Here is a 12,238-nt window from a genome sequence, read left to right as displayed (position 1 = left end):
GTAGCCATTTCCTAGTTTATTACTTTTATCAGGTGAGATTTTATTTATTATGTTTCCATGAAAAAGGACACCAGTTGTGCTAGCTAAGTGATATTTGAGAATGTCTTAATGTAATTCCAGTGTTGATTTCTTGAAATAGCTCATTGAGTAGCATACTAACATATAACCCTCTATTTTATGTTCTGCAACTTACCACAGTCAGGTTACAGTTTACACAACTTAATATTAAAAACGTGAGTTTACCTGAATCCCTGAAAGTGAATCTCAGGAAGTGGTTTTATGGTTGTGAGTAGGGAAATGGTACTGGAGTACCAAATAGGTCTATAATGACACATGATGGGTGCTTGTCATTACGCTATTGAAATTCAGTAAGCCAGACAAACCAGTGTATCACTCTGAGTTTTGTGTTGTCCTGTAACTTTTTGAAAATAAAAAAACCATCAAGTTTATCTTCAGGTAAGGATGCCTTTTTCTCTCTCATTTATCTCTTAACAGATTATTATTTGTTCCATTTAATAACCAGAGGATTTATTGTGTCTGTTATTGTTTTAAGAGAAGCTGGATAAAACTTTTAACTTTCTCTTTATAATTAAAATAAAAAACTCAAACTCAATAAACAAACACTTAGCATTTTGTCATATTATGTAATCTAATTAAGGGTTTAATGCCTTTAAGAGCCTTATACAATTTACTATGTATTTTCACATAAGTTGTCTGAAAATAAGACGGGGCCAGTCTTACTGGTAGTTGCCCAGTCACACAGTTGGCAACGGTAGAGTGTCTCTTGGCAGCGGGATGTGAATAATAGAAGGAAGAAGGAAGTGAAGGGGACAGACCAAGTTTACATAGATTGACAAAAGGAGAAGAGAATCTTGTTGACATGCCTCTGAGGGCAGGATCACTAAGGATCGGGGAGCATGTCTGCTTAGTGGTGAATGTGGACGGGGCAACAACGTATGCAGGTATCGGTGATGAAGAGCTGTGCCTAGGAAAACTGCCTTTTGATTCTGAAACCATTGATTGATATTCAGTGTGGGCTCTAGGTGTTTTGTGATATAGGGTCTTTTCCAATTCTGGCTTTGTGTCTCAGGGATCACTTAATTACACTTACGGCTGAATAGGAGTGCCATTCTGCCTTGTAAAAGGAAACTGGCAATGGCCGGTGAGTTATGAACAAGCTAAATGGGAGGAGGCAAATCTTTCTTGAGTATCACTTACACATTTTTTTCCTCTTAAGGATTTAGATTTTTTGGATGATGTATTGATTCTTAGAAGAATGAATTGGGTTGTGTTAAAGTTGTTGAAATATTTTCTCGGTTTTCTCCTTGTTGTCTTTTCACAGACAATATGAAGTAATGATAAGTGTGCCAATGGGTTTTCTTAGCCCTTCCTTTAAGCGAAGGAAGGATGTTTCAGCAAAAGCACTTACTGACAGGGAGGGCTTTACCCCCCGTCTTTCAGAAGGCAGGAAAATTAAGCTGTTATGTAGAGTGAACATTGGAGGGCCGCGCACAGCGACACCTTGTTGTTGTTATGTAACGATGGCATGAGAGGGAGTCAAAGAACGCCAAGTTCATATAACCAGACCTACCGTCATTTTTGCCCAGTCAGTTCCATTGTCGAAGCATGAAAGAAATGTTTAGAACTTAATGCCATCAGATGAAGCTATTTTAATTAAAGCAAATATATGTTTGAATGTCGTTAAAATATTCACTACTTACATGTATTGATTTAAATACTGTTCTGTAATTAAGGGTAGCTTCAGTTCTGTGGGTGAGACCTCGGCCAACATCCCACTTAACTCGCAGGTAACTTCGGCCAACATCCCACTTAACTTGCAGGTAACTTCTTTAATATCCTGGTGCTGAACGAGGTGCACGAGTTTGTGGTGAGCGCCGTGCGGCGGTATCCAGAGAACGCGGCCCTGCAGATCGCCGCGCTCAGCTGCCTGGCGCTGCTCAGTAAGTAACCTCCCCGGGGGGGTTCGGGCCGGGCCCTGCCCCGACGGCCGACACTAGGCAAGGCAACACTGTCACATGTAGAGGAGGACCCGTAAATGCCTTTCTGTCCTAGTGTAATTCATTTTCCAGCGGAGGATACTTTCAAGGGAACCAACATTTCCCAGCTTTATGTATCAGTAAATACATTTTGGGTTTGTCTCTGTTACGGGGCAGGCCCCCTCTGGGTGTGACTCTGTTACGGGGCAGGCCCCCTCTGGGTGTGACTTTGTTACGGGGCAGGCCCCCTCTGGGTGTGACTCTGTTACGGGGCAGGCCCCCTCTGGGTGTGACTTTGTTATGGGGCAGGCCCCCTCTGGGTGTGACTTTGTTACGGGGCAGCCCCCCTCTGGGTGTGACTTTGTTATGGGGCAGGCACCCTCTGGGTGTGACTTTGTTACCAGGCAGGCACCCTCTGGGTGTGACTTTGTTACGGGGCAGGCCCCCTCTGGGTGTGACTTTGTTATGGGGCAGGCACCCTCTGGGTGTGACTTTGTTACCAGGCAGGCCCCCTCTGGGTGTGACTCTGTTACGGGGCAGGCCCCCTCTGGGTGTGACTCTGTTACGGGGCAGGTCCCCTCTGGGTGTGACTTTGTTACGGGGCAGGCCCCCTCTGGGTGTGACTCTGTTACGGGGCAGGCCCCCTCTGGGTGTGACTCTGTTACGGGGCAGGCCCCCTCTGGGTGTGACTTTGTTACGGGGCAGGCCCCCTCTGGGTGTGACTCTGTTACGGGGCAGGCCCCCTCTGGGTGTGACTTTGTTACGGGGCAGGCCCCCTCTGGGTGTGACTTTGTTCCGGGGCAGGCCCCTCTGGGTGTGACTCTGTTACGGGGAAGGCCCCCTCTGGGTGTGACTTTGTTCCGGGGCAGGCCCCCTCTGGGTGTGACTTTGTTACGGGGCAGGCCCCCTCGCTCAGCTTCCCCTGGTCCCTTAGTCCAGTGCGATACCCTCTTGGGCGCTGGACCGTTTAGCTGATGGGGCAGCGTTCTTAGGAGATGTGTAACATATTCAGAGGTCTTTGCAATTAATCAGGGCCCGTACTAAAGAATACATCACTTTGTTAATTTCGTTTCAAAATATGGATTTAGGGTTGGTCATTCAAACCATAAGACATGTATTTATGTTTTTTCAAGCTGAGACCATTTTCTTAAATCAAGACTTAGAGGAAAAGTCCGGGAATCAGAATGAGGAGGAAGAAGAGAAGTTGTTTTGGCTGGAAGCCTGTTACAAAGGCTTGACGTGGCACAGAAAGAACAAGCACGTGCAGGTGGGGCTCCTGCATAAATATTCTGCGTATTCAGAATTGCTCGTTCAGTGATCAATGTTTTGACAAGTTGTGTTTTTTTTTTCTCTTCACCTAATCCAGGAGGCTGCATGCTGGGCCCTAAACAATCTCCTTATGTACCAGAACAGTTTGCATGAGAAGATTGGAGATGAAGATGGCCAGTTAGTTGATTTGATTTTATATGATAGAAAATTTTAGTTATATTTTTAATCAATCCGTATAAAATGTCATAAGTGCAAGCTTTGTTGTTAGAAATATTTTTGATAAAGGCATTTATGTTTTAAGTCCTGCCACAGAATAGCAGTGGATATATACTATTTTAATCCCATTGCCTTCAGCAGTTAGTAAAAGTTTGTGTGTTTGAGAGTTACTGCTGAGATGCTGGGAATGAAGAGTCATTCAGTAAGCTATGAATCATCAAGGAAGAACCTTCCAGTTTTATGGCTGTTCATTTAAAAATGCCATAAGAAATAATCTCAGGTGATAGAAATCACAGAGCCACCTGTGAGCTGCAGTGACTAACCAGCAGGTTGTCAGTGTCAGGAATTAAATGTGGTTAGAAGCCTCCTACAGTGATTTTCTACTTGCTGTTGCAGTGTTGACCTGTCTTCTCTTGAGAGCGTTATTTGTAGCTGACAGTTCTTGAGGAGGCTTTCTCTGGGAATACTGTTCAGGCATCATAAGACCAGCCCTCTTTCCAAAGATACAAACTGCAAACAGGAGATCTGTGTATATCAGATTTGTATCAGGGCCACAGCCATGTCTTCTGGCAACTGATTACGTTTATGGTGTTTGCTTTCAGTATGCTCCAGATTTTAAAACTTAAATGACTTATCTTGGAAACTTAAATAGTAATAGTCTACTATTCAAATATTCTGATATTCTAAATTCTAATATTCAAATCTTGGCAGCCTGTTTGCATAGTGATCCACTGCCAATCAGAAGAGAATTAATAACACATATGCTATTTAATTAAACATCTCCATTTTGAAAGGAAACAGTAATCCTGGTTCACTTTGAACAGTCTTTTCAAAGGGTCAGGGTAAGGTGGGCTCCTGCTGCAGTTATAAATTTCACTTCATAGCACACTCATTCCTCAATAGCCATAGGAATCTTTAAAATAAATACATTATTAAAAGAAAATATATCTATGCTCTGCCTTTAAAAAACTCACACTGCTTCTTTACAATTTTTTATTTTTTCGTTCTTGCTTCCATTATATTTTTTTCTCATTTTTATCTTTTTGAACTCTAACCACCTCTTCATAGATTTGCTAACTTTTCCCCCCTCTACTGCTTATCAACTTAGAAGAAACAGAAATACTAATTTATTAGCATTTAATAGATTTAAATCTAATTTTAAAATATAAAACTGTTTAACCATAATTCACTCTTATAAGTGGAGGTGATATAAAATGTTTATATGTCCCTATTTTTTTGTTAGAGAGATTAGACAATGATACGTGGATATTTGAGATAATTATTGAAAAGACTATTTATTCACACTGTGGCTGAATCTGTGCCAGGTTCCCAGCCCATAGGGAAGCGATGCTGTCGATGCTGATGCATTCTTCATCAAGAGAAGTCTTTCAGGCATCTGCAAATGCACTGTCGACTCTCTTAGAACAAAACGGTAAGGGGTGCTCCATGTTTTTTAATAAATGGAAACACATTTTGTGTGTCTTTTTAAAAATATGTCTTTATTGATTTCAGAGAAGGGAGAGGCGGCGAGAGAGAGATAAGAAACATCAATGATGAGAGAGTCATTGACTGGCCGCCCCCTGCACGCCCCCTACTAGGGATCGGGCCGGCAACCCCAGCATGTGCCTTGACTGGGAATCGAACTTCGATCTCCAGGATCCTAGATCGATGCTCAACTGCTGAGCCATGCTGGCCAGGCCACATTTTATGTTTTAAAAAGTAGAAAACAATACATTGTAAAATATGTATTATGTATATATATCTGAGATATATATGTATATATATATATAAATATGAATATATGTATATATAACAGATATATAGGTAAAAATATGAAGAAAATAAGCATTTTGATGTGTTTCTTCTGGACTTCTGCGTATGTACTTTCACATGATGTATATAATATATTCCCTATTTTTTTTTTGCAGAAATGGGACCATATACTCTTTTATAAACAAAATTTACATTTTTTGTGTTGATAAATATAAATTATATAAATTCTTACATTATCATTTTTAATGGCTGTGTAGTTTTCCAATGTATGCCTATATTCTATTTTATGAACCAATTTCTTTGTTGATGGACTTTTAGCTTGTGTCCAGTGGGATTTTTTTTGGTACCTAGAATAAACGCCAAATGGTCAGTCTTTTTTATTTTGCTTTACACACTGTTCCTGTTATTTTCTTATGAGATCTTTTTAGAAATGCAATGGGTAAAGAGATATTTGTCATTTTAAAAATTCATCATTTAAAAATTGTCCGTTATAAATATTTTTAAAAAAATAGTTCTTCTCATGTTAAGTCATATAGCTTTGTATTATTAGGGAGATTTAAATGGCTGTTCTAGCTTTGGAAAGACTCTTCAGGTTTAAAAATGTGACTCAGGCTGTTGAGGCTTCAGCCTTCACAACAGGAAATACTGTCAGAAAATCTTGGGAGAAAACTCATTATAAAGGCATTGGGACTTGAGAGCTCTTGCAAGATATTTTTGGAGAAAGAAAAAGAGAAAAAATATTGAAAATCTGATACAGGGACCAGTGTAGTATAGAACCTGGGGAGAGGGAAAGGAATCAAAGCACCTCATGCATGTTTTCTCATGCTGTTATGTAAGTCAAATCAGGAGGAAAAGCATTCCCTCTTCCATGTCTTCCTTTCTCGCTCCACCTCTCAGATGGCACTTTAGTAAAAGGCTTGGGCTGGCAGGAGCCCTTAGAGACAGACAGGGGATGCCCTTGGGGATAATGAATTAGAGCAGGAGTGGTAAGAAAGGACATTGCTCCTCTCGAAACCCATCTTCTACTGCACAGAAGCTGGGTAGGGATCTCACTCCTGAAAATGAGGACCCCACTTGACTGTCATTCTGTGGGGCACCTAAGAGAGGAGAACAATCTTTACCATGTACAAACATTGCGTAGGTGCTGTGATTCTTAACCACCTGGAAATCGTCTTTGATATGCCAACAAAACAGCCACGATTTTGTGAGATTTGGGCTGCTGCTTATTATGGTATCCGAAGATCAGTTACATTTGAAGTCAACCTTGATATCTTTGTTCGGAGCCAGTTCTCTGCTCTTCCTGGTTCCTTATTTCTTTGCTCTTGGCCACCTGCCAGGTAAACTGTTCTCAGATCTTTGTTTTGTCCTTGGAGTTCTGCCTTAGGAAAGTATTAAGACATCGAGCGGCTCATTTACCAACCTTCCTCGGCAACTTCTCCTTGAAAGACACTTGAGAACATTGGGTGTGCAGGGCTGGCTATGGTTTTCTAGAAAAAGGACAGAAGAATTGGGTTCTGCCATGGTGGTTCCAAGGCAAGGGATCAAGCATCATGTGTGACATTTTTTTTCATTTAATTAATCAATTAATTCAGTTAGTATTTATTGAGCTCCTGCTATATTCTGCACAATATCTTAGGCACTTGAGATAAATCAATTTGATAGAAATCCCAAGCTCATGGAGCTTAAATTCTAGTGGGGAAGATAGATAATAAGACTAAATAAAAATATCTGATATGTCACATAGTTAAGAAAAAAATGAAGCAATTTTTTTTGGAGGATATGTGTTAGGGGTCAGAGGAGATAAAATTGTGACTAGGCAGCCATGAAAGGAGGTGACTATTGAAGTAAAGACCTCAAGGAAGTTAGTTGCACATTGTTCCTGGCCTTTTAAAGCAGATAATTTATCACTAAAATGGAATCGATGAGGTCAAAAGTATTATGTAGATAGTTGGTAAATGAGATAAAATGTGTAGAATGTTCTGTAAATTATGAAGGGACTCTAATGATGTAAGTTCTTCTCCCAGGCCTAGTGTTTCATTAAATGTCTAAGTCTCAAATTGGGTTAATGTCCAGGACAGTGGTTCTTAAAGTGTGGTTTCTGGACCAGGAACATTTCCTGAACTTGTTAAAAACGTAAACTCTAGAGCCCCATATAAACCTACTGAAATCATAAATTCTGGAGTTGAGATCCAGTCAATCTATGTTTTAACAACCTCGCAGGTAATCCTGAGGCACACTTAACATGTGAGAACTGCTTGTCTAGAATAACATCTGTATTTTAAAGTATCTCCATGGTTAGAATTTAACTACATTAGGAGGGGTTATTCAAACTTCTGATGTAATCAAGCAAAATAACCAATTTCCTATCACATTTTAATGTGTGATATTCTAGGTGTCTTTAAAAGGTATTATTTCCCCCCCAAATTTTGTCGGTAATTTAGATTGTGTATATCACTTCCACTTATTTCTGAGTTTTTCTTCTTTTTTTCCTTTCCCAGTTTGAGATTGATAACTCATTTTTCAGAGTAGTACTTAAGTTAAAACTTTGTAAGTTTTATTTTCTACTGCTTTTAAAGCATTGAATTATACTGAATAATGTTGGAATTGATATCTATATAGAGAGGTTTCAAAACAATTGATATTTATACAGGGACTTTAAGACATTGGACTTGTATTTAGCAAAGAAAGTTTATTATTAGAGGAAAATTTTCTGTAGTTGTTGTTGGGATATGGTTATTTTTCTACATAGAATGTAAAATTCATTGTAAAGCATATCTATATGTTTCTTAAGCCTTGGTATTACTTTGTGAAAATACGTAATTATTTATAGTCTATATCAGGGTTTTCCATTCCTTTGCACGTGAAGGCATACATAGAAATGAAAATGTTTGTACAGTCCACTAGGGTAAATGGAGAAGGCAGCTGAAGGCTGAAGGCAACCCAGCCTGGCCCCAGTCCCTGGCCCCACCTCATAGTCCCCCAGCGGCTGAGAGGATGGTCCATATCTCCACACGCCTGTAACCCATTCCCAGATATCTATTGTGTAGTGTACCTAGTGATTCTTAGCTCTATATAAGCACAGTTATTTCATGAAATTGTTTTAAATATTAGAATGAAATGTAACTTTCATTCTTATTTTGGAGGGCATTATTTTAAAACATTATTCCGCAAAAGCAGTATTTTCACATGGACTAGGATTTAGTGATTGCATTGCTACCAGTCTACTCTGTGAATAAAACTTTTAAAATGAAAACCTCAACAAATGACTCATAAATGAAAAACAATTAGAAATGGTATATATTATAAATAAACATTAATGGTCTTTAAGTTGTCAGTGAAATATAATTTACATACGTACTTGTATATACTCTCCTAGGAATTTGGACTGTCTTAGCATTCTGTGTCTTATTGCAATGTGCATTCATTTCTATAGGTAACATTAAAAAAATCTTGTAGTTAATTTCAGAAAAATCCTGTTGTCAAAAGGCCTCTACCTGAACGTGCTAGAGTTAATGCAGAAGCACCTGCACTCTCCTGAGGTGGCTGAAAGTGGCTGCAAAATGCTGAATCATCTTTTCGAAGGAAGGTAATAGAGACCCATAACCTTATGCAGAATATATAACATTGCACCAGGTAGAATATCAATATTTCAGCCATATTTCTAAGAGTGAAAAGGAAAACAAGGCCTTTGAAAATGGAAACGTGTGATTTAACCTCATTTCTTGATACCCCAGACTTATTTTATCTGAACATTGAAAGGGACGAGTGAGGTTGTAGAAATACTTGAAGTCTGCATTTGCACTTCATGTTTGGTGTTGACTGTGTTTTTAAAAGTGGTGATTATACGGCGCAGAACCTTAAATAGTTTTTCAAGTGATTGTGTGTGAAAGGCATAAAAGTTCAGATCAGGACATGGCTTCTAACTGTTGCTTTTTCACAACTAAAATTTATGGTTTTCCCTTCAGTTGAATGAACTGTCTTCTCTTCCTGTATATTCCTTAGCTGGGAAAACTTTATATGCACAGCTAGGAAGTTTGGAGATGTTAAGATGGCATGGCTGGGTAGGGGCACGGCAGAGACCAGACCCGGGGGTGGGGGATAGGGCTCCAGGATGTGCTCAGTGCCTTTTTAATGCCAAAGAATGTGAGGGCATGTTGTCATAGTCTGACTAAATTTCAAAAAATAAATAGGCTATATAGAAAGCTGCCATGCAGAAAAGAAAAGCTAAACGGCACAGATGTTTGCAATAAAAACCTATTTTGTGTCCTGGCTTTCCCACTAATTTGAGCCAACTGTTTCAATCTCCGAACCTCAGGTGCCTCATTGGTAAAGAGGGATGATAATAGCCGCATAAATTGTAAGTTTATAATGTAAGAATTAAATGAATTAAATTTTAAAATGGGATCAGGATAATCCCTGGTGGAATGAACACTCAATAAATCATAGCTATTATTATTAATACTGCTATTAAATATGAATAAAGGAAATGCGTATAGTGTGAGGAATTGTGTGTAGCACATCTATAGACTTATAAGGAATGGGGTTTCTTTGTTTCCATCATCAGTCCAGCTAATCTATTTATGTCTCTGTATGTCATATCTTTGAGTTGTGTTTCTCTTATTTAAATGTTGCTCTGGAACATCTGAATGAAGCTTATCTTAAATGGTGATTTTTATGGTCCTGGAAGTGTATAAATCTTTATAAATGAGGCAAAAACACAGTGGAATAAGCAACAGTTTAAGATCCTGTAGATTCTGGGAAATTCATGTTTCTGGCTATTTTCTCACATGTAACCTGTATACAGTGTCAGTCCTGGGATTCAGAGTTAACTATGACAACATGCCTGCCACTGAAAACCCATTGCCTAGTCGGGGAGACTGATGCGTCAACAGATGATCACACTGCAGTGTGATGATGCAAGGCAGCGATGTGTAAGAGGCATAGCGGTAGGGACCCAGCTGGGTTTACCAAAGGGGAGGGGGTACAAAGAGGGGATGTGTTTAAAACTGGAACTTTGAGGTGGAAAAGAAAGACTATATCTCAATGACCATGGAACCGTGCAAAGCCAGGGCGTGGTTCCTACTGAATATTCCTCGGCCATAAAAATGAAATCATCTGTAGCAGCATGGATGGACCTAGAGAGTATTATGCTAAGTGAAATAAGACAGCCCGAGAAAGACAAGTACCATGTAGTTTCACTTATATGTGGAATATAAAGAACAAGATTAACAACAAACAAAACAGAAGCAGACTCATAGATACAGAGAACAGCCTGATGATTAGCAGAGGGGAGGGGAGTTGGGGGGACTGGGTGAAAAGGTGAAAGGATTGAGTTGTTACAGAGTAGTCATGGGACGTAAAGTACAGCCTAGGGAATATAGTCAATAATATTGTGATAACTATGTATGGGGCCAGGTGGGTATTTGAAATATCGGGGGAACCACTTTGAAAAGTACTTGATTACTAATACAAAATAATACTGAATATAAACTGTAATTGAAAATGAGAAAAATGAAATTAAGAAGGAATAGCTAAAACATCTTAAGGAATCAAGACTTTAATGAGAATAAAACTAATGAGAGGACTGTGTAGGAAGTCCGGTGCTGCTGTTCTGGAAGAGGCGGGTGGTGTAATGTAAAGAGCCCTTGCCTTGGGGCCAGGGGAGTTTACCTTCCAGCCCTGTCTCTGTCACCTTCTAGGGATAGGATCTTGATATTTAACCTCTGTCAGCCTAAGTTCTTCATCTGGGAAATGAGCATAAGAACATCTACTTTTCATCGTTGTTGCCGGTAACCCATGTGTAGACCATATGGAAGTTGTTAGTGTTTGCAACAAAATAAAAGAATTCCCAGGTTACTGTGAATTCATCTTCCTTAGGTTAAAGTTTAATTAAAGAATAATTAAAGTTATATTATTGAGTTCAAATGCATTTTCATATAGCCTGTTCTGGTTCTGTTTGCATGCCTTTGTTTCAAACTGGTGCTTGTACAATGATACCAGTTTGCATTTTTAATCGGCATTTCAATATTGTATCTCTAGTAACACTTCCCTGGATATAATGGCAGCAGTGGCCCCCAAAATAATAACAGTTATGAGAAGTCATGAGACGTCATCATCAGTGCAACTGGAGGCACTTCGAGCTATTTTACATTTTATGGTTCCAGGTAAGTTACATAATTGATTGTGGGAAGAGAGAGCAATTTAAATGGATTTTTGACCTTTCACAAGTATTAACTTTTCTAGGCAAAAATTAAAGGACCATTTTCTGCTGAACAAATGCAAATTTTTCCACTAATCCACAAATAAAGGAAAGCGATGTGGAACAGATTAATTTATAAGGAAATTTAATAAGAAAGTTCAATAATTTATTTACACAAGAAATAATTACATTGTAAATCGTGGAGCTTCATTTCCAAGGAGAGTATCCATCTCTATTAATTCCTTCCTATTTCTGTTGGCATCACTGAGTCCAAGTTATTTTTGTTTTGTTTTTGTCTGAACTATAAAAATAGCTAACTAATTTTCACACTTCTTTTCTTGGCTGTTTTTAGACCTTTTACTCTGTTGTTGAATTAATCTTTCTCAAATATAACCATGCGGCTTTTACTCATTAACCCGAATAGCTTCCATCTCCCCGCCTCTACCTCCTACTTACATCTGTTGTGACCTGTTTGTCCTTCAGAGTCCATTCCAAACATCCGCTCCTCCATTCATTTCAACACATACTTATTAAATGCCTCATGTTCTAAACATAGCGATGGCTACAAAGATATGAAAGATCAGTGAAAAGAAAAAGCAAGCATGATCGTACTATTTTAGGAACTCGGAGGTAGATGGATATGTAAATAATTAATTTTCAGACAGTATGAGAGGAGCTGTTACAGATGTTTGTATAAAGGCGATGATAACACTGATGGAGGCATGAAGAATTTATTCAAAGGGGCAGGTCAGACACTGTGACACTGAGGTTGAAGGGTGAGCAG

The 12,238-nt window shown here is 39.1% G+C and overlaps 1 protein-coding gene across 1 annotated transcript in view; it reads left to right on the top strand.

Annotated features, from left to right (window-relative positions):
- LRRK2 (leucine rich repeat kinase 2) overlaps positions 1–12,238 on the top strand; it is a 118,504-nt gene that overhangs the window by 19,546 nt on the left and 86,720 nt on the right. The window contains exons 8-13 of the mRNA XM_081127291.1: positions 1,842–1,961; positions 3,131–3,264; positions 3,364–3,443; positions 4,808–4,914; positions 8,712–8,841; positions 11,295–11,419. Of these exons, the coding sequence (XP_080983417.1) occupies positions 1,842–1,961; positions 3,131–3,264; positions 3,364–3,443; positions 4,808–4,914; positions 8,712–8,841; positions 11,295–11,419 (696 nt within the window). The remainder of the gene's footprint in view (positions 1–1,841; positions 1,962–3,130; positions 3,265–3,363; positions 3,444–4,807; positions 4,915–8,711; positions 8,842–11,294; positions 11,420–12,238) is intronic.

Source organism: Miniopterus schreibersii (genome assembly GCF_964146895.1).
Source record: "Miniopterus schreibersii genome assembly, chromosome: 2".
NCBI classification, from domain to species: domain Eukaryota; kingdom Metazoa; phylum Chordata; class Mammalia; order Chiroptera; family Miniopteridae; genus Miniopterus; species Miniopterus schreibersii.
The sequence above is the reverse complement of the archived record's forward strand: the minus strand, read 5'-3'. Positions and strand labels throughout refer to the sequence as shown.